Source organism: Schistocerca cancellata, chromosome 4 (genome assembly GCF_023864275.1).
Source record: "Schistocerca cancellata isolate TAMUIC-IGC-003103 chromosome 4, iqSchCanc2.1, whole genome shotgun sequence".
In the NCBI taxonomy this organism is placed as follows: domain Eukaryota; kingdom Metazoa; phylum Arthropoda; class Insecta; order Orthoptera; family Acrididae; genus Schistocerca; species Schistocerca cancellata.
This window is the reverse complement of record NC_064629.1, coordinates 597,580,397-597,604,537: the sequence shown is the minus strand read 5'-3', so window position 1 is coordinate 597,604,537 and position 24,141 is coordinate 597,580,397. Positions and strand designations below refer to the sequence as shown.

General features: G+C 40.8%; 1 protein-coding gene across 1 annotated transcript in view; it reads left to right on the top strand.

Annotated features, from left to right (window-relative positions):
• The window catches only part of LOC126183278 (uncharacterized), a 292,135-nt gene that overhangs the window by 183,108 nt on the left and 84,886 nt on the right, over positions 1–24,141 (top strand). Inside the window, exon 6 of the mRNA XM_049925101.1 lies at positions 9,346–9,462. Coding sequence (XP_049781058.1) covers positions 9,397–9,462 — 66 coding nt within the window. The 5' untranslated portion in view covers positions 9,346–9,396. The remainder of the gene's footprint in view (positions 1–9,345; positions 9,463–24,141) is intronic.

Genomic DNA, 24,141 nt, shown 5'->3' with positions numbered 1-24,141 from the left:
AGACCAGTTATTGGATAATTGCATATCAGTCACTGGAAATAGTTACACCCTTTAAATATTTGGGGATATAAATATGTAGCAAGTTTCAGTGGGATGACAATGTAAAGCTAATCACTGGCAAGTTGATACACCAGACATAGAAACACTGGAATACTCCTCAGGAAGTGTAGAATACTCACAAGGAAGGTAGCTTACAAAACAGCACATCCGCCTGGGAACCATACCAAATAGCATTGATAGAGGCCAAAGAAAAATAGTGTTCATTTGTTACAGGTAGATTTAGTAAGCACAAAAGCTTCGCAGAAGTGTTGGCTAGTAGCAAACTCTGCAAGAATGATGGTGTGCATCACTGTGTGGGTTACTGTTAAAATTCTAAGAGCATACTTTGGCTAGAACAGTAAACCAATAAATTACTGTCTCTTACGTATATTTCATAAAAAGACCTTGAAGGTAAAATGATAGTGATTCGAACTCACAGAGAGGCTTCCCAGTAATTGTTCTTCCTGTGGGTCATTCACAACTGGAACAGGAAAGGGGGCAAGTGACACTAGTACATTAAGCACCCTCTGCAACACACCATAAGGCTGTTTGCCATGTCAAGATATCAATTTATTTTGTTGTACTCACAGAGCAATACACCTTAAGTGATCTAGTTTGCCCTCTTCCTCATCCTCAACCTCCAGCACCAGTTGCTCAGAAGTGCTAAAATGGTAACCGTTCCTCTTATTTTTTCACTTCTCCTTCTTTACATGTGAACATTGTACCATATCCACTTAACTCAGTCAGGTGACGCCGATGAATCCATGCTGTGTACAGAATGTCCAATAGTTCTGTGTTTACAGAGCGTCCAATAGTTCTGTGTTGTTCTGTTTCCTGCTATTCTGAACAGTGTGAGAGTGTGTACCAGTCTACTGCTCAAAGTTTCTTCTGTATGTTCAATTGTTGGGTGTCCTTACACTGTTTATCAGCAAATGAGTTTTCATCATGTTAAAAACATTAACACGAAAGTCTGACAGTTCAGCACTGAATATAATGAGGGCACCAACATCTCTCTCTAAGTGTAGGGATGACAAAAAGTCCAACAAGTTAATAAGAGAGCTGAAAGAGTAACTTGGTGCTTAAATGCAGAAAAGAGTATGGTTGATGATTAATGAGTAAAATTTTGTGTAAAGAACTGTCATAGTCGTGAAATGTAAGAACTTTTAACTACACACTGCAGGCAGGAATTTTATTGAGGAACAAATAAAAACAGGTGCAATATTGATAGGATGTGTGACTGCTGTATATGAATGCAGGAGGAGCTAGCCACTGTTCTGCGAACAGCTGAACGTGCTGATGGCCACGGTCAGCCGTCTTCAGGCTGCGGCCGCGGAGTGTAGCGGCAGTGGGGAGTCTGGTGTGTCGTATGGTACACGGCAGGTGTTACATGCTTCACCCACGGTCCCTGCTGTCGACACATCTTCGTGGGTACCGCGCGCGGTTGGGCCACCCTCTCCCAAAGGGGAGTGGTAGGTTCAATGGCATTCGCGTCGCACGAGGTGGAGGGTCAATGTGGAGGCTGGCCGTGTGACATTGCCTGCTCTGCCTGTTGGTGCTCCTTCAGCAAGGTCCGAACAGGCACACCTGGGCGGTGGGGGTTTATTAGTGATTGGGAGCTCCAATGTTAGGCGGGTGATGGAGCCCCTTGGGGAAATAGCAGAAAGGTCGGGAAAGAAGGTCAGTGTTCACTCTGTCTGCTTGCCATAGTGTCTCATCTGAGATGTGGAGGAGGCTCTGCCGGCAGTGATAGAGAGCACTGGGTGCACTCGACTGTAAATTATTGCTCATGTCGGCACCAGTGACTCCTGCTGTCTGGGTTCAGAGGTCATCCTTAGTTCATACAGGCAGTTGGCATAGTTTGTGAAGGCGGAAAGCTCGCTCGCGGGGTGGAATCTGAGCAAAATATTTGTAGTGTCATTCTCAGAACTGATTGCGGTCCTCTGGTTTGGGGCCGGGTGGAAGGCTTAAACCAGAGGCTCAGATGATTCTGCGGAGATCTGGGGTGCAAATTTCTCGACCTCCGCTATCTGGTGGAGAAATTCCGGGTCCCCCTGAATAGGTCAGGCGTGCACTACATGCAGGAAGTGGCTACAACGGTAGCAGAGTACGTGTGGAGTACACCTGTGGGATTTTTAGGTTAGAGAATTCCCTCCCTAGGCCAGACAAGACTACTACTGAAACGCGACAAGGTAGCAGTAGGCAAAACGCAACAGGGAATAACAATATTAATGTGGTAATAGTAAACCACAGGAGCGTCTATAGAAAGGTCCCAGAACTGCTCTCATTAATAAACGATCACAATCCCCACATAGTACTAGGGACGGAAAGTTGGCTGAAACCAGATGTAAACAGTACTGAAATTCTAAACTCAGATTGGAATGTATACCACAGACACAGGCTGGCCAGTGAAGGGGGAGCTGTGTTTATAGTGATAAAAAGTGCAATAGTATCACAGGAAATTGACGGAGATCTGAAATGTGAAATAATTTGGGTGAAGGTCACGGTTAAAGCAGTCTCAAACATGGTAACTGGATGACTCTATAGGCCCCCTGGCTGAGCAGCTGTTGTGGCAGAACACCTGGAGGAAAATTTGGAAAATATTTAGAGTAGATTTCCCGACCCTGTTATAGTTTTGGGTGGAGATTCTAATTTACCAGATATAGACTGGGAGAATCAAACGTTTATAACGGGTGGCAGGGACAAAAAATCCAGTGAAGTTTTTTTAAATGCATTATCTGAAAACTACCTTAAGCAATTAAACAGAGAACCAACTCGTGGCGATAACATATTAGACCTTCTGGTGACAAACAGACCCAAACTATTTGAAACAGTTAACGCATAACAGGGAATCAGCGATCATAAAGTGGTTACAGCATCAGTGGTTTCAGCCATAAATAAAACTATTAAAAAAGGTAGAAAGATTTTTCTGTTTAGCAAAAGTGGCAAAAAGCAGATTTCAGAGTACTTGACAGCTCAACACAAAAGGTTTACCTCAAGTACAGGTAGTGTTGAGGATCAGTGGACAAAGTTCAAAACCATCGTACAATATGCATTAGATGAGTATGTGCCAACCAAGATAATAAGAGATGGAAAAGAGCCACCGTGGTAGAACAACAGAGTTAGAAAACTGCTGCAGAAGCAAAGGGAACTTCACAGCAAACACAAACATAGCCAAAGCCTTGCAGACAAACAAAAATTACACAAAGTGAAATGTAGTGTGAAGGAGGGCTATGCAAGAGGTGTTCAACGAATTCGAAAGTGAAGTTCTATGTACTGACTTGGCAGAAAATCCTAAGAAATTTTGGTCTTATGTCAAAGTGGTAGGTGGATCAAAACAAAATGTCCAGACGCTCTGTGACCAAAATGGTACTGAAACACAGGATGACAGACTAAAGGCCGAAATACTAAATGTCTTTTTCCAAAGCTGTTTCACAGAGGAAGACTGCACTGTGCTTCCTTCTCTAGATTGTCGCACAGATGACAAAATGGTAGATATCGAAATGGATGACAGAGGGATAGAAAAACAATTAAAATTGTGAAGAAAGGCCGCTGGACCTGATGGGATACCAGTTCCATTTTACACAGAGTACTTGCCCCCCTTCTTGCAGCGGTGTACCGTAGTTCTCTAGAAGAGCATAGCATTCCAAAAGATTGGAAAAGGGCACAGGTCATCCCTGTTTTCAAAAAGGGCTGTCGAACACATGTGCAGAACTATAGACCTATATCTCTTACGTCGATCAGTTGTAGAATTTTGGAACGCATATTATGTTTGAGTATAATGACTTTTCTGGAGACTAGAAATCTACTCTGTAAGAATCGGCATGGGTTTCGAAAAGACGATCGTGTGAAACCCAGCTCGCGCTATTCGTTCATGAGTTCGGAGGGCCATAGACACGGGTTCCCAGGTAGCTGCCGTGTTCCTTGACTTCCCGAAGGCGTTTGATACAATTCCCCATAGTCGTTTAATAAACACAGTAAGAGCATATGGACTATCAGACCAATTGTGTGATTGGATTGAAGAGTTCCTAGATAACAGAATGCAGCATGTCATTCTCAATGGAGAGAAGTCTTCCGAAGTAAGAGTGATTTCAGGTGTGCCGCAAGGGAGTGTCGTAGGACTGTTGCTATACACAATATATATAAATGACCTTGTGGATAACATCGGAAGTTCACTGAGGCTTTTTGCAGATGATGCTGTAACAATGGAAAATTGTACTGAAATGCAGGAGGATCTGCAAAGAATTTACGCATGGTGCAGGGAATGGCAATTGAATCTCAATGTAGATGAGTGTAATGTGCTGCGAATACATAGAAAGATAGCTCCATTATCATTTAGCTACAGTATAGCAGGTCAGCAACTGGAAGCAGTTAATTCCATAAATTATCTAGGAGTAGGCATTAGGAGTGATTTAAAATGGAATGACCATATAAAATTAATTGTCGGTGAAGCGGATGTCAGACTGAGATTTATTGGAAGAATCCTAAGGAAATGCAGACCGAAAACAAAGGAAGTAGGTTACAGTACACTTGTTCGCCCACTGCTTGAATACTGGTCACAGGTGTGGGATCTGTACCAGATAGGGTTGATAGAAGAGAGAGAGAAGATCCAACCGAGAGCAGTGCACTTCGTTACAGGATCATTTAGTAATCGCAAAAGTGTTATGGAGATGATAAACTCCAGTGGAAGACTCCGCAAGAGAGACGCTCAGTAGCTTGGTACAGGCTTTTGTTGAAGTTTTGAGAACATACCTTCACCGAGGAGTCAAGTAGTATATTGCTCCCTCCTACGTATATCTCACGAGGAGGCCATGAGGATAAAATCAGAGAGATTGGAGCCCACACACAATCTTTCTTTCCACGAACAATACAAGACTGGAACAGAAGGGAGAACTGATAGAGGTACGCAAGGTACCCTCTGCCACACTCCGTCAGGTGGCTTGCCGAGTATAGATGTAGATGTAGATGTAGAAGAGGTTAATAATAGATAGGAAGAGAACCATTATGGAAACTGCACACCAGTAGACAATACTCACATCAGTATGTGGAAACAACCAGTTCTTGTGAACTCCATACAGTAGGTTACTTGTACATTTCCATAACAAGAAAAAGAAGCAAGGATTTAGGCTTCTTTTGACTTCCTTGAACAGTGTTCGAAGGATGAAAGTTATTTATGGAGTTACATCATCAAACACATTTCATCTGTGTAAATAGGTAATTGCTGGGCTACAAATCTGAAGATCCAGGCACTGATTCTCCATTCATTCTAGAATGATTCTGTCATTTGCTGCTCCTTTCACATTCGACAGTGATGTGTAATTGTGAAAAATACCAACTTGCATCATGGTTTGCAGTCTGTAGGTCCACTTATGACAATGTGGACAGTTCAGTTAAAAGGCTGTCCCCAGGAAGCTCACATCTCTCTTGTGATAATGTGTGTGTGTGTGTGTGTGTGTGTGTGTGTGTGTGTGTGTGTGTGCGCGCGCGCATACACATTCTCACAAGAGAGATGTGAGCTTCCTGGGGACAGCCTTTTAACTGAACTGTCCACATTGTCGTAAGTGGACCTACAGACTGCAAACCATGATGCAAGTTGGTATTTTTCACAATTACACATCACTGTCGAATGTGAAAGGAGCGGCAAATGATAGAATCATTCTAGAATGAATGGAGAATCAGTGCCTGGATCTTCAGATTTGTAGCCCAGCAATTACCTATTTACACAGATGAAATGTGTTTGATGATGTAACTCCATAAATAACTTTCATCCTTCGAACACTGTTCAAGGAAGTCAAAAGAAGCCTAAATCCTTGCTTCTTTAACTGAACTGTCCACAATTTTGTAATCATCCAACTTATCAAATTCTTATTGCATACAAGGGGCATCGACCCCTGGCATCTGCCCTTGGCTGGGATTATCAGTTGGAATGTATCTTGAGGTACTCTGCTGGGACCTCCACTCAACCCCTATAGAATGTGTTCCCCTGACCCCTTCCCCCCCACCCCCTTCCCCACTTGGTTCCAACCCAGACCATGAATTAGGACGAAACTGTTTCAAGAATCATCTAAAGTTTTTCACTCCCAAGACCTTTCCATGTGTGTTCCTTTACTCTACAATAGAGCCCTACATTTTATTAAACGAACTTCCCACAACATACAATTTTTGTGAGTCATTGAGCAGCCTAAAGATTACTGATTGAGGTTACTCTTGCTACTGTGTGATGTCTGCTGTTCATCACCTCCTCTCTGGCCTTAGTCATACCACCTGCTCAGTAATCTTTCTGTGAGTCGCAGGTTGTGTGGGTATCCCAGGGATCAAGTGGCAGACTGTTGGGCTAGAGAGTGATTACTCACCCAAAATTCCCTTTGACAAACCCTGATGCCAATTTGCAGCTCCTCACCAGGCGATTTAACACTATCTGTTGGGCTACAGCCTCCTCTAATAAACTCCACACTATCAGCAAAAGAATGTTATCGTATGTCCTCCCCATAACAAATTAACCCATAGTTTTATTGTATGTAACAAGCCCTCCAATTTGTGGTTTCAGAGCCTTCCTAATAGCAGCTCATGTACTCATGGCTCTTCATGCTAAACATGGCCTTCCAAATTCTTCACCTTTTATGCTGGCAGACGACTTATGAACATTTGAACTTGTTCTTTGCTCTCTCTGTGAAAGTGATTTTTATTATCAGATACAACATTTGAACTAGTTTTGTGGCCAAGGATGAGCTGGTTGGGATGGGGCTCTCCAACTGCATGACCCTACCTCCTTTTCCAGCTGCCTCATTCATCTCCAATTTATTTTATTTTAGTTGCTTCTAGATACAGTTAGCCCTTCTTTTTACCACACCTTATTTTTCATTGCCTAACCCCACGCACTTACTGACCTGATATTTGTTTCATTATATCAAACAACAGGAAATCATGATGGAATGTAACAATATTATGAGAAGGAAAGTTGCTACTCACCATATAGTGGAGATGCTGAGTTGCAGATAGGCACAACAAAAAGACTCTCACAATATCTTTCACCCATTAAGGCCTTCGTCAACAATAGACAGACATATATGGAACACTATCTGTTGCACTACAGCCTTCTCTAATAAACTCTGCACCATCAGAGAGAGAATATCATCCTATGTCCTCTCCATACCAAATTAGCGCCGCATGCGCGCCCACATACACACACACACACACACACACACACACACACACACACACACACACACACACACACCTGCAGTGTCAGGCAACTGAAACCACACTACGAGCAGAAGCACCAGTGGATGATGGGAGTGGCGACTGTGTGGGGGTAAGGAGGCGGGTGGAGTGGGGAGGGGAGGGATAGTATGGTGGGGGTGGCGGGCAGCGAAGTGCTGCACGTTAGACTCAGAGAAGGGGAAGGGGAGGGGGGTAGTGGAAAAGGAGAGAAATAAATAGACTGGGAGGAGGAGGAGGAGGAGGAGGAGGAGGAGGATGTTAGTGTTTAACGTCCCGTCGACAGCGAGGTCATTAGAGACGGAGCGCAAGCTCGGGCTAGGGAAGGATAGGGATGGAATTCGGCCGTGCCCTTTCAAGGGAACCATCTCGGCATTTGCCTGAAACGATTTAGGGAAATCACGGAAAACCTAAATCAGGATGGCTGGAGATGGGATTGAACCGTCGTCCTCCCGAATGCGAGTCCAGTGTGCTAACCACTGCGCCACCTCGCTCGGTAAATAGACTGGGTGTGGTGGTGGTTGACGGCTGTGTAGTGTTGGAATGGGAACAGGAAAGAGGCTGGATGGGTGACTACAGTGACTAATGGAGGTTGAGGCCAGGAGTGTTACGGGAATGTGGGATGTGTTGCAGGGAAAGTTCCCACCTGTGCAGTTCAGGAAAGCTGGTGTTGGTGGGAAGGATCAATATGGAACAGACTGTGAAGCAGTCATTGAAATGAAGGATATCATATTTGGCAGAGTTTTCAGCAACAGGGTGGTCCACTTTTTTCTTGGCCACAGTTTGTTGGTGGACATTCATGCGAACAGGCAGCTTGCTGGTTGTCATGCATACATAGAATGCAGCACAGTGGTTACAGCTTAGCTTGTAGAACACGTGTCTGGTTTCACAGTTAGCTCTGCTGTTGTTGGGATAGGTGATGTTAGTGACCGGACTGAAGAAGTGGTGGTGGGAGGATGTGTGGGACAGGTCTTGCATCTAGGTCTATTATAGGGGTGTGAGCCATGAGGAAAGGGATTGGGAGCAGGGGTTGTGTAAGGATGGACTAGTATATTGTGTAGGTTCAGTGTATGGCGGAATACCACTGTTGGAGGGGTGGGAAGGATAGTGGACAGCATGTTTCTCATTACAGGGCACGAAGAGAGGCAATCGAAACCCTGGCGGCGAATGTAATTCAGTTGCTCCAGTCCTGAGTGGTGCTGAGTTATGAGCCGAATGATCTTCTGTGGTCAGATGTTGAGGCTTTGGGAGATGGTGGGAGACTGGAAAGATTAGGCATGGGAGATTTGTTTTTGTATGAGGTTGGGAGGATAATTGCGGTCAGTTAAGGCTTCAGCGAGACCCTCGGTGTATTTCAAGAGGGACTGCTCGTCACTGCAGATGCGACGATCATGGGTGGCTAGAGTGTACAGAAGGGACTTCTTGATATGGAACAGGTGGCAGCTGTCAAAAGTGGAGGAATTGCTGGTGGTTAGTAGGTTTGATATGGACGGAGGTACTGATGTAGCTATCTTTGAGGTGGAGGTCAACATCTAGGAAGGAAGCTTGTTGAGTTGAGTAGGACCAGGTGAAGCAACAGATCATAGTCCATTTTCTGCTAGAAGACATTTTTATAAGAGATTGCCAAATAATACAAAATTGTTAAAAGGAAACATATTTAAGACAAAATTAAAGCAACTGTTAATTGATAAACGTTCGTACTCCATCAAGGTTTTTTAATGTTATTGTGTATAATTTGTCTTTACTTCTAAACTTTTTTAATGTTCTTGTTTTTGTAAACTGACTATGCTCATGACTGTGAAGTTGTTATGGACAAATAAACTATTTATTTATTTATTTTTCGTGACAGTACCCAAATGGAACTTACTTTTGGAATCCTGTTTGTCAGAAAACTGTATTACATTCATAGATTTGTAAAATAGTAGCAGGTAGTAAAGGGAATATGGAGATCTAGTTATTCATCTGTGTGCGCGTGCATGCGCGTGCGCGCGCGCGCACACACACACACACACACACACACACACACACACACACACACACACACACACACACACACCAATTAGCTTGACAACTTTTATTTTCTATTTGCAGTAATTAGGCAGTTCCTAGAAGGAAATCCAGAGGCAGTAGCTTGGACAGAAGATGATTTTCTGTCTGCCTCTTCTGTTTGCAGATGGCAGATTCACGTCTTTGGACAGGATAACGGTGGTAAGTTGTGATGTGTCTTGGACATTTTCTGTACAAAACAACAGTATGCAAATTTATGTCATAATTTTTTAACATTACATTTAGCCCAGGATTTTTTGATAAATAGTTGTGAGTTTAAGGAGCAATTATTGTATACAAGCACTATGTGTAGCACTTTTGTGTATCATGTCTATAAATATTATTTACTGTATGAAGGCAAAGGTGTACCTGTCAACATGTATTTTTACAATCTCAAATGTGTTCACTTTGTTCAGTGGAAGTAACTTATTTCCAGTTACGTAATGTTTGTTTAGTACTTAATTGTGGGAATTAAGATACTGATGCAGTAGAATTATTGTATTTAACAAACACAATGCAGAACAGGAGTACAAACCTCCATATCTTACTTTTTTATGCACACATCACAGTTAATGAAATGTACATGTGTGTTTTGATGCCTTTGTCACAGAAAGAGTAAGAGAGCTTCTTCATTAAAGAGATGCAGATTAGCAATCTAAAATATAACAAGAACTATTACAAGCTTCAAACTTTTCACTTACTTACTCTGTTCTCCACATGACTGCCCTGATTGAAACTTAAGGTAAATCGCAGATCAAGATTAGACTTAACTGATTACAGTACAGATGGAACTTTAATTTTGTTGCCTTCCTCCGTTCTCAGTCAGCAGGTGACAACTGTGAGGTACTGTCTGTTGCTGATAATAAATCTGAGTCAGCATGACCACCTCTTTTGTATGTCTCTAGACTACCCGATCAACAACATATGGTTTGACGGATGGGTGGAAGGAACGAACTGCAAGGCAATGGAAATAAGTATTACACAGATCGTGCGTAATTAGTGTTAACCAACCATCAGGAAATTTTATAAGTAATCATCATCATAATACAGTATGGCAGTCAGTATATGAAGTATGTCATGTGAACTGCCCGTTGTAACCTGATGACAGCAACAATGTGTTGTCCCTTGCTTCCAGAAAAAATATATATCCTCTGGTTTGGAAACATTTAAAAGGACTAAACCAGTGTCTTCACCACATTTGTGATAGCCAATGCAGTAATATCTTTCCTGCTGCAGGCAAAATGTGTCAATGTCCTACCACAACTTCATTAGTTTATTAACACATGTCAGAAGAGTTACAGCATCAGATGACTTATCATATACTGGGTGTTTGGAAATCCCTGTTACAAACTTGAAGGACTTGTAGAGGGAAGTGAGTAGAAAATAATTTGAATATGAACCCATGTCCAGAAACTTAGCGTTTCTGTTCTATAATGGTTTCAGTTCAGATGTTTAACTCATCCACTTACACTTGTGGAATTGAATTAGGTGTGACACAGTACAATTATTAGGTAACAATTTGAAAGGAAGCGTAATGAAACATCCATTTATCACTTAAGCAAATTTGTTAGTATTAACACAGAAACATTGTATGTTTACATTACTGAAAAACAAAAAAGAATCCAGCATACTGTACATACAGAATGGATGTTTCGTTAAGATTCAATTCCCCAAGCAGAAGTGGACAAGTTAAACATCCGAATTGAAACTGTCATAGAATGGAAAAGGTACATTTCCAGACATAGATTCCTATTCAAAATATTATGTACCCACTGTACTCCACAAGCATTGGTAGCTTATAACAGGAAAGTCCAAACACCCTGTATATAGTGTAGTGTTCATCCCACTTTGATACTGTACATAGGAGGATGTACTTACAGATACAGTGTAATAATGACATTGAATTTGTATCCTTGAGATGCAAAGTGATGGTTGTTCATGGTGGTGACATATCATATTTGCTGAAGGGAATTATGATTGATGCTTCTAATTCTGAGCTACTCTCCTGATGGAAAGGTGCCCCCTAATTATTTAAGCTATGAGAGTACTGAAGGCCCCCTACATAAGTATGAACCAGTATGCTATACAGAAAACCTCATTTGTAATTTCTGTTGCAAAGTATGTTAATCTCTTTTCTAGAGCTACAAATCCCTGTTAGCACTCAAGTATGCGATAAAAATAACAAACTAATTTGCCATTCTTACATTACATGCTTAACAATTTCTGCAATTAAATAAGAGTATGCATACACAAATATGAGGTTCAACATACAAATCACAGCAGGTGAATGATAACTGAAAATAGGCTTTTTCTAACCAATATCTTTTCCCATAATTAAGGTATTATAAACCTCCATTTTAGCATATGTAAGATATATATAACACATCTACACATCTTGTTAATTGCTTGAGCTGATTAACATTTATTTGTCACTTCTCTTCCATTGCACTCTTTCACTTATTCATTGACTTATATGACTTATACACACATGTGAGTGTGAGCAGTTCATAATTACTGCAGTAATGAGACTTTCTGAAATTTGAATATTATTTGTAAATGGTAAAGATGCTCTCAGTCCAAAGGGTGGTTTGAACTTTGCAGGACTTTACTAGGCATGGCTATATTTGTGGTGATGTGTCCTTGCCTTTCTGTGACCTTGAAATTTTTCACATTAACAATTCATTGCCAGAGGTGACAGAAGTGGTAAGTAACTGAAACCAAGTCCCAGGACTGACTGAAGATCAATCTCCAGACCTTTCATAGTCAATCTGTTACTTGTAATTTGCCTTTCTATGGAATTCTGAAATACACTTCTGTTCTTAGCATTACTTTACTATTTCAAACTACATTTTTGAAACAACTGTTATTATACAAAATTGTTAAAGTGGCTGTCAGAAGAAGCAAACTGGGTACTTTACTGCAGCTGGTTTCTTGCCATTTGCAATACTACGCAGCCATGTTTTAAGTAGAAATTGAAAGAGGGGACACTTCATGTAAGCTGTGATAAAATGATTAGCAACAGTGGTACCAACTCCTGCCACTAGCCCAACAATTCGGCATAACTGTGATACATAGCTCTTCACTTTTTCAAGACGTAGGTGTAACACAAGGATTGCTTAACAAATTTGGTAAGTTTGTATGAAATGGACATTAATTTTAACAAGTACATTGTTGCATGTAAATGTGGCTGTAAACAAAGTTTGAACCAAATGCATCAGGAAGTTACCTGTTGTGTGTATTATCTTACCAAAAAAAATTTATATGAAGAGTTGGTCTGCTGAACCCAGTTACAATCATTCCTTGCTTGTAAACCCACTCCTCCATCCCCCCCCCCCCCCCCTCCCTCCCCTAGGGGGCTCACATCTCTCTTGTGTGTGTGAAACCTTTCAGTGGATTTCAAACATTTTCATGACATTACAGTAGAGACATTTGTTAAATTTCAGTTTTATTTCAATTTCTTCATTCGAGTCAACTGATATATTGCTTCCCACCACATATATATCGTATCACAAAAAGACCATGACGGAAAAAATTAGAGAAATTGGAGGTCACACGGAGTCTTACCAGCAGTGAAGTGATGGTTATTCTTACTGCAAAAAATCGTGATTGGAGGTAGGAAAAGGGGGAAACAGCTGTGGTACACAGTCTGGGACATGGTTATCAACTTCCAAGTAATCTGTAATGGTAGCCTGTAACTCCCACAGAAAAATAACTGTGAGCAAGAAGTACCTGTCACCGAAAAATAACTTACAGGTATGCTCATCTACTGATGGTTATTGCCACAATTGATGCACAATCTGACAGTTATAACAATAGAGTATATGACAACTGCCACGGAAAGATAATTTAATACTCATCTACTAATGATTATTTCCACTGTTGTGCTAATTCCTTATGGTAACTCTACATAGTTAGATAGCACGAAACTGAAGTGACACTTTGATAAACAAATGGCACTCTGTCTGACCATTATTTCTGCGAGTTGTAGAATACCTTACAGGTAGTCACTGCCTCTGCTTTGTTTGTTTATCTGTAGTCAGGTCTCAGGAGATGCAAAAGTGTAGTACACACTTCGGTAAACAGATGGTGCCAAGCACTACTGGCAGTTAGAGAGCCTGTATACAGAGAGAGAGAGAGAGAGAGAGAGAGAGAGAGAGAGAGAGAGAGAGAGAGGCCAACGCCGCTACAGTGGCCATGTTTGTGCCAGACTTCGGACAGAATGTTCGAACCGGCGATAGAGGAGTGCTAAGTCTGCGTAAATACCTCCGTCCCCGAGACAGAAACATGAGATGAAATTGCAAGAAATACTCAAGTAAACATTTTTTGAACGGTTGAATGCTTACTGGATCAGTAATACACACCACTAGTAGTAAAATTTCTTGCCGTGAATGCAAAAAATCATTCGGGACCTTGATATTTCTGTCTTGAAGCTTGTTTGGAAGACAGATCACTGCAATAACAAGAATGTAAACAACAAATATAGGCCCTGTGGGATTTGTTTTCCATCTCAAGTGCAAAACGTTAACAATATACCACACATTACGTCTGATAAAATCATAAGCAGTGTACCACTGTTTGAAGACATGACAAAAAGTATTCATAAGACATTCTCATAGACTGAATGCTTCTGATGGGTAACTTCATCATTAAGAAACATTATTGATATCAGGTGATGTAAAATGCACTGCAGTAATGAGCTACTATAACAAGAAAACTAATTCTAACAAATATTACTATCTCAGTTCAAACAATAAATCTGCAGACGTGGTACGCCACAGAACGGAGAAGTTTTCAAAGATGATTTGTTCAGCAAAAGATTTTCAGCAAATAGTGCTGACACATCCAACTACAAATTCAAAAAACATATGTTAATAATTTATCCATGTCTAAACTCAAGCGATGGTAATAGTGAATCACAAAAAAGTGCCTTGTGTTCTGGTTCGCAAATAACCTGAAATTGATGTCACAAGTTTTCCCTTACCAGTGAGGACTGGCGGATTCAGGCTTCATAAAAAAACTTGGGGGCAAGAAGCATGAAAATTTAAAGAAATGTAGTACATAAAAAATGAGTACATTGCAATACTTGTTGGTGCGATGGTTTTACAAGGAAACAAGAACAGGCACTGAAACTAAAAAGTTACTTCAGTGAAGTAAAGAAACAAACAATTTTGGTTACATGATTAACCTTTAAAAAAATCTATGAATCAATTATTACTTTTATTATAATAGTAATAAAGGTATTACCTTTATTATAACAATAATAAAGGTAATAATGAATTAGGAGCTGCCTGTATTATGAGATTCTGTAAGCGATAAGATGTTAACAACACAAATGTGTGTTAATTCATGTTCCTTTACTATTACAATTGGGTGCGATTGCCATTTTTTATCTTTTGGTCATAATTGCTCAGCCTATTTCTATGTTAGATGACGCAGAATATATTTCCAGCCATTTGTCATTACAAAGATGACAGTACTAAAGGATGAGTATTGCTCAAGTTTATAGCATCTTAAAGTGCTTCTTAGACAATTCAGGTGTCTTCAGACTTTGACTATGTACAAACCTATGATATACAATGCATTTATATCTGCCCGAACTTACCTCAGAATGGCTGTGTCCTGCATTCAATTACTTCAAGTCTTAGGTCACTTCCTCTTGACCGGACATTACAGAATGCAACAAGGAGGAATAAATTTGAAACAAGAGCTCCAAAAAGACAAATTTCTATTGGGTCTCATACAAATCGTGGGCATCCCCTCTCTTTGCCACAGAATGTGAATATTCAGGTGGCAACCATCAGTGAAGAATTGCACCTCCCAACTGACGTATGCAGTGAATAGATTTGAGGTGGCCTGGAATTTTGATAAGCTGTTCTCAATGCCATCCTATATAGTTTCCTGTCCGCATGGCCATTATCAACAGTACTGAATTAGATTAGATGCATTGGTCCATAGACCCCACAGTGAGGAAAAGATGCACATAAGGGCAGGTCGGTGTTCAGCAGACAGAAAAAGCACTAAGGGGCAGACTGGCACACAGAAAGGAGGGGGGGGGGGGGGAGAGAGAGAGAGAGAGAGAGAGAGAGAGAGAGAGAGAGAGAGAGAGAGAGCGGGCTCGTACGCGAGCTGCTCAGTGCTTCTTTCTCTAGGTACAAAAATTGAAATTAATTTGCATTACACACGTCAGTTCACACTATGGAATAGTCTCCAGCAGGACACTCATAACAATCTGTCCTCATTTTCATAAGGTGAGGCAGGTTTAGCATCATTTAGCACTGGTTGTTTTATTGTATTCATATAATGGGCAGACAGAAAATGCTACCTTCACCCACCTTAAAGATATTTTAGTCAAACACAGAAAGAAGAAAAAATGTAGAACATAATGAGACTGAATGTATAAATGTGGAAGTACATAACATTTTTCAAACAATTATTTGATGAAGCATTTCCTGAAACATTTAATTAGATTGTCCAGGAGTAAAGTGACTATTGGTAATAGGAAATTCTCTGGAAATTCAAAGTATCTTCAGACATATTAAGTACACACAAAATTACCCAAACTTGTTACTTTATTTTCAGCATAACAAACAGATATAGAACAAAGTGTACATCAGTAAGAATGTAGGCAATTAAAGGTAGTGAGTAAAATAGAATGCAATATCTCTATTTGTCAGTAATTAACAACAGAGACCATTACTCGTATTAAGGCTTTAATGAAACAGCCGAAACAAAATCCATCATACGGTGCATAAACAATATAGACAGCTAAATATTTAAAAAAAGTTTTGTGTGATACTTAATCCTAAGACCTTCGTATATTTTATAAACAAATGCTTTAGCAGTGGTGAAACTTACCTATAACAGAATTTACTAACACAAGCCACTGTACACTATATAACACTATGCTACCACTAGTGTTTGTGCTATTGTCTAGCAATAGGCAGTCAGTAATTTAGTGTTCAGTATTAAAAGTAAAACTCCTAGAGCTTTAAACAACAGTGTACGTGCCAAGAGAATGCATTAATAGGACGAAAGGGCTTTATTTGACGGTAGTAATATAGCTGACTACCAACCCACTACATTTCAAACACACTAAGTTTCTTCCTGTGCACACAGATTAGATGGCAGTGAAAATGTAGGAAATTTCAATTCCCAGCACTGTCATCTTTCATGAAGATAGTAAAAACTATTAAAAAAACAGGCTTATGAATCACTTACAGCAGACTTCTTGGTAGAGAACAATTTGACTTTAGATTTAGAAAATGTAAAACATATGTGATGACACCATTTAACCTTTGAGCCATTAGACCAACAAATTTTGTTAAAGAAACTTGACATGCTTAAAATGTTGAGGATAGTGAGGAAATGGTTTCTACCCTACGTAGAAAACAGAATGGAATGGATTACTGAAACATTTAACAGGATTGGTAAGCATATCTCAGAACAAGAGTATGTAAACTTGGAGGATGCTATGCATTGGATACAATACTATTGAAAGTTTACATTAATGATTACATGTAAAGTACCACACTGACAGAAACAATACTGTTCACAGATGACAGTAACTTTTTATTTACTGCTCAGTCACCAGAAATACTGAAGTAATAATTGTCCCTATTTTAGCACAAACATAGGCAGTAAATAACAGAACTACACAGATAAACTAAAAACAATGAACATCAGGATAACAAAGATATCTGACCTTGTAAATCTGAACATAAATTATCTGAGTCCCAAACATTAAATTCTTCGCTGTGTATGTTGATGAGCAACTGATATAGGACTAGCACATCAAATACCTTGAAATATAATGTATGCTCTACAAATACTGGACCAGCTATGTGACTCCTCATGGTTAAAAACATTTTACTTGTTTGTTGGAAATGGTGTTATCATTCTGAGATCTGATGGGACATGAAGCTTGTACTGGTCATTAGATACAACTGTAACACAGTCCTTCAGCCCAGAAAAATTTCAGAGCTGAAGCACAAGAAACAATTTATCATAACTGTCACATAATACAGATCAGATTTACAACTACTACCTAACAGTTTGAGCCAGTGCATGCATAGCAGAGCTTGTGCTGGCCATAGCATGGCCAAATTTCAAGCATATATTCTTCTTCATTTTCAGACAGAATATCTTCAGGCGAAATCTGACAAACCATTTCACCAATTTCAACTTAATTTTGTGGCAATCGGGAAACTGAACTCCTCGGATTTGATCATCGCTATGAAATTTATCAATGACAAACTGAAAACAGTTCAAATTCTGTGAGTTATCAAGTGTAAGGCCAATATTCCTAAAAATCACTTCCATATATATATGGAAAAAAACACTCCTCTGAGGCATAGTTAAGGCTGTCATTTTCCTGTCTGAACTGTTTCAAATTCACAAAAGTGCAATAATCTTTGTAATCTTTAATATATGAAGCTACTACATTCAGGCACTTCTCACATAGCTTGTCAAATTTCATTGCCCTCCCTATAACATATCTGACAATATGATTTAATGCATTTCTTTTGGTGTTACTTAAGTCATCCTCACAACTGGTTTCGTGCTCTTTCCAACCTTTTGGAAGCTTAAATACAGGCTGAGTTACAGATGATGTGGGGCGTGTAATGGAGTGTTGGTCAAGAAAACTTGAAAGGTCGACAGAATCGCTCGTCCTAGGATCCTTTCCCTACATCTGTGAAATACTGAGCAACACAAATAGTTTTCAAATTGTTTTGGAACTGCAGTGCTGTGGGAACCTTCTGAATACTTCTAACACAGGAGAACAAATTTTCTAGGCAATCTTGTGTTAATCTAGCTGTCAGCAAAAATTTGTAATTATTCTTGTGTAAAAAGATTTCCTGCAGACCAAGTACACTTTGTGTGGACAGTCTCACACCATGTTCAACTGGTTTCGAGTGACCAAATTTTCCAATTTCAATCTGCTCAGTCATCATCATAACTTCATTCGGCAACGTGATAGCCTCCTTGTATCTTTCTTGATTGAAGATGCTGAGGGCAGTAATTGGATGGTTAGAAGTCATTGTTGAAAACCACTTGTCAACTATCTCAACAAACCATGCTGTCATTCTGTATTCAGCAATATCAGTTTCAGAGGACATAAACTTCAGATCGCAACTGGTTTTGTGACTGAGAAAAGTACGTGCCCCAGAAACTTTCATTTTGGTGAACTTACTTGGTTCTATTACATCTGTTGTTAGCTTGGGTGCAAGTTTCAAATCATTGTCCTGATCAAAATAATGTAGTTCCTTAATATGATTACAGTCAACAACTGTGGATGGCAACTTATACTTGTCCCGTATCCTCTCAGGAATGTTTATAACTGTGTTGGACAGTAAACATTGTCTAATTTTTTAAAAGGTGTGGCACATCTGCAGTAAAGTATATTACCTGGATCTTTAGGATTTAAAATGTAATTCTGAATAACAGAGTTTTTTCCAGAAACAATTCCAAAATGTCTCCACATACTTTGATTTGCAGCACCCATATCTGATGTCACACACTGTGCTCATAGTCCTATATGCTCACTGCATTTAATTATTTGTAAAATGATGTCACCCAAAATTTTACCACTTAGCTTACTTCCAGTAAAATGATATGCCACTACTTGCTTCCATCTGGAAGAGAGACCGCCCAAAAGAAAAACGCAAGCATGAGTGGCAACAGCTTCATGCCTTGGAAGGGTAACATGGCCAGTAAACTCACCTGTTCCCACATCAAATTCCCTGCTTGGAGTAATTGACATGTCATCAAGCAGTAGAACAAAGTCATGTTCTTTTTCACCCATACATTCAACCTTTTCTTTTAGGAGTGTGAAGAGTTGGTCTAGAATACCACTTCAAATCTTGAAGTCTCCTCCATAGTGTCCGCTGTGATGGCAAAGCTGAACTAATTAAATAATCAAATCCTTTGCTGCCACATGCAAATTTCAACTGGAGAGCTTTTTTCACACTACTTGCTGACCATTTCACTTTTTTCTTATTTTAACTCTCCAGTTGATTGTCATTACACAATGTTTTTAGTTTATATGGAACTGAGTGACATATACTGTGAAGTTTATTTTTTAGTTGTGTATTCCTCAAAGTAAGACAACTGACCTCCTTCTTGAAAGCTGAAATCTTTCTCTGTTGAACATGAATGTAACCTAATAGTTTATATAATTTTTCTGTGAGATCATATTCTGCTGTTTCACTTATTTCGCTGTCTTGCACACTACACATGGGATCTTCGTCACACTGCTGCTGGATTTCTGCAACAGTCTCTGCTGTGGGACTGCTGCTTTCATTTTCTTGAGTTGGATGCTGGTGGCATAGTTTAATTTTCCTTCTTTTAACCTTTGGTACTATATGAGAAAAAACTGTTGGCATGGCGTTGGATTTGAGCTTCCTCTTGCCATCAACCCTCACTTTCTCCCAGTGGTCATAAACAAAATGTTTCTTAATAAAGAAGCAAAAGAAAGGAGCTGTGGTAAATTGATATCAGAAAAACGTGTTTGCACAAATATACTAGAGAGAGAGAGAGAGAGAGAGAGAAAAAAGAGACAAATTCTGATAAACAACTGTGAAGCTTCCTGCCCAAATAAAAGCAATGATAAATTGATAAACAAATAGTGTAGTCATCTGGAATGACCAGAATCTGTCGACATCTGCTACATAACTACATTTTAATTCTATGCTTACAAGAATTAGATGTGCTATAAAAAATTGCACACAGTAAATACACAGGCTAAATGTTACATCTCACAACAACATCTAGCTTACAGCTCGTGTTGTATGCAGTTGGAAACTTAAAACCACTTACTTCCCATAGATAAGAGTAGTTCATCAGTTTCCACAAGGCTCCTGTGTGATTTACATTACCCTGTTAACTGCAACAGCCCACTGCTTTCTTCTTTCCTCATTCCGCAGAAATACAAGCATACGAAATCCACGTTTGCCTGTGTAGTACATTCAAAAGCAGCACACACTGGCATCATTTCTGAATGTCTGCAGAATGAATTAAAGGTGGTGAGCTACATGCAGTACCACTCCTATCATCATATCAGTACTGATTTCATAACAAAATACTCTCTTATTTGATCTCATATTTAAGCTCTCATGTGTAAATTTCATGCAAAAAGCTGTCTAAGTAAAGTGCAAACACATACAGAATGCACATTTAATCTGTAAATAACTCAGATTACCTTCTAATTGTTTCCCAAAGTCTTCAAAATAGGAATTTAACTCCGAAAAGCACTGCAAACATAGTACTCAAGAGAGACCTGTGGCATAAACATTGCATCGCAGCAGCTCGGCCAGTCACATGCGATATCACCTATGGCCACTCTCTCCCTGTATATAGGCTCTCTACTGGCAGTTATTAGAAAAACTGTCATTATCAGATGAACGGTTATTACAGTAACTGCTACTTCTCAATAACCAGTTATTTCTATCAGTCAAATAATTTTTTGCCACCTCTACAACATGTGGCCCCAGCCCTTGCAGTGCTACTAACTTTACTGTGATAAAAGTCCATCCTTCCACTATTCATTTTCCCCTCTGCATTTACACTGGACTGTCTTCCAGGTGCCAGTCTTGTTTGGATACGGGTTATGATTTTGGACACTGATTTTTTCCTGTTTCAGCACTTTAAACAATGTTTCATCCCATTGTTGGGTTTGACTTACCATTCCTCTTCCAAATTTTACAGAAGTGTGTGTGTGTGTGGGATGGAGGGGAATGGGAATGGGAATGTTGTCCAGTACCTGCATGGTGTAGCTCCAACCACGCAAGGATCACACTACATAGTGGCTGGGGCATAGGGTTCAGGGCAATGGTTAACCAACCTGGTTGCTGTGGCTGAGTGGCACCCATGGGGAGGAGAGCCCCCATTCAGAGTGCTTGGTGGCAAGACAAATGATGTGCAAATGAAGCAGGTCAAATGTTGTTCTGCTGGTGGCCACACGGCCCCCACAGTCTCTTCTGAAGGAAAGTACTACTATAATATGGATAGATGTGACCCCACAGTGTTTCCTTGCTGGGCTACGCTGTGAGAGGAACATAGGGCTAAGAGACAAAGGGAGAAATACTCCCCGCAATACTTAATTTGCTTTAGGACAGACGGAGATTCCTTTTTGATCTCTATGCTATTATTCTTTGTTGAACATCTTCAGAACAGGTTTGGGGAAGTAGCAGCAATTTTGAAAATAAAAAGTGTTTCAGTTCCGATTCAAACAGTATCCCCCACTCAGTTGTGGGTGCTGCTTGCTTGTAACATGTTGGGTAACATTCTCTTAACTATCACCCCCATAACAGTCTCAGTATGGTGCAAGGTATCATCTTCCACCATCGCCTCCTTTTACAGCCTGATGATGATTTATGTGCCATTCAGGAGCAACAGGGTGTGCATTTTGTCCATTGTGTCCAGCAGGGACCGAAGGACAGTGGTGCTGATAACGGGGCCTTCATTTTGGCCATTGAAGGTGACTTGTTGCCTGAAAAGGTCAAGGTGATGGTATAATGATTTGATGCCAAACCATATGTTCTCCATCCCATGAAGTGCTTCAGATGCATGAGGTTCGGTCACGTTTCTCTCCACCACACATCGTTGGGTGGCTTGCGGAGTATAAATGTAGAAATTTAGATTTCTTCGCATTGCAATGCCAGCCTCCTCTGTGAAGACTGTGGACATCAGTTGCACACGAATGCTCCTTATGGCCCTCCCCACATCTCTGTATTAACTGCAGAGAACACCAGTCCACCTGTTCACTAGAGGACACAGTATTCCAAACAGAAAAGGAAACCCAAGAATACAAGACTCTTGACTGACACATGTATCAGGAGCAAAGAAGAAATATGATCGTTTGCATTCTGTCTGTATGTATGTATGTATGCATGCATGTATGTATGTATGATGACGATTATGGCATTTGCTATGGCTACAACAAAATCGTCCTCTCTACTTCCCACCTATCAGCAATGACAATCCTCAACCCCCAGCCAGAGAAGCAACACTCACCTCCAACATCTTTCAGCAGGAAGGGGTCCCTCGCGACGTTTCCCTCCCAAGATTCAGCTGATATGCAACCAGATGCCAGCCAGTGGTTGAAGGAGCCACAGGTTGCTATCTGTAAGGCTTTGCATTCCTCCACTGTCCCTGTAACTAGGGCAGACAAGCCCTCGTGAATTTCAAATCATCCAAAGAGAAAAGGGGCAAAGTGAAGACCTACAACAAGACAAGGGAGCTTCCGGTGGCTCCATGCCACTGGACTCCACATGTTCTGACTATACGAGACGTGGGGGAGGGGGGGGGGGCAGTTCCGGGCTATTTTGAGAATCAAGCTGACTGTGACAAGAGAAAAAAGTGGAGTGTGCAGGTACATTCTGGACTCTCTCTACAGCAAATATGTACCACTCGATACGATTTGGGAAGATATGGCTGTTCGTGTGAGGACATCTCTGAATTTTACTGTCAATAATTTATATCTCCTTCCCAATGCTTCAGAAAGCATTGTGTGCACTGATTTCTAAGATCCCCCCCCTCCCCTCCCCCCTTCTGCCCTCCCTCATTTTGGGTGACACAAATGCCCACAGCCCTTTTTGGGGTGGAACTATGATGACTGGCGAAGGTAAAGCTATAGAAATTTTGCTTGCAGAGCTTGATCTTTTTCTCTTGACTACTGAAGCCACTACATACTTGAGTGTGGCATATGGATCTCATTCAGCCATTGATCTTTCTACTTGCAGCCCAAGTCTTGTCCCCTCCATCCACTGGAGAGTCCATGATGACCTTCGTAACAGTGATCAATTTCCAATCATACTGTCCCTCCTTCAGCATCACTTGTCTGGGTATCCACCTACATGGGCTCTCAACAATGCTGACTGGGATTCCTTTGCCTCTCCTGTTACCCTTAGCACACTGTCATGTAGAAGTTTCAATGCAGCTGTCCAGAGTACAGCCACAGCTATTCTATTGCCACCTCCCCCCCCCCCCCCCCATCCGAAAACAGTACCTTGGTGGAGTTCCAAAATCACTATGGCTATTAGAGATCACAGACGGCCTCCCCAATGCCATAAGCAACATCCATCAATGGAGCACCTCAATGCCTTCAAATGGCTCTATGCCTCAGTCCACCACTTAATGAAACTATAAAAACAAGAATGCTGGGGATGGCATGTTACTACCATTGGGCTGGGTACCTCACTTTCGCAAGTTTGTACAAAGGTTCGTTGCCTCTGTGGACAGCAGCCCCTCACATGTGTACCTGGTGTCTCCCTGCCTGGTGTTTTCTACGCTGATCCAGATGCTGTCACCAAACATTTTGCTCTGCATTATGCTCAAGCTCCTGCGTCTCATGTCCACAAACAGCAGGTGAAGCAAATTCACTTACCTTTCACTACATGTCACCTGGAGCTACATAACACTCCATTCAGTGAATGGGAATTCCTCAGTGACCTAGCCCTAGCCCCTGCCCTGACATGGCTCCAGAGCCAGACAGCATCCACAGCCAAATGCTCAAACACCTATTGGTGGATTGCCAACATCATGCCCATGCCATTTTCAACTGTATATGAAGTGAGGGTGAGTTCTCATATCAGTGGTGAGAGTTCATGGTCATCCCAGTACAGAAACTGGGTAAACACCCCCTTGATATGGACAGCTACCACCCAGTTATTCTCACTAATGTTCTCTGGAAGTTGCTCAGATGTATGGCGAGCCAGCGGCTGTGGTGCTACCTCGAGACTCAGGATCTTTTGGCTCTGCCCCAGGTTGGTTTTCAGTAAGGCAATTTCGAATTGCAAAAGGCTAATGTCACCACATGCCATCATCACATCCTTGTTACCCTAC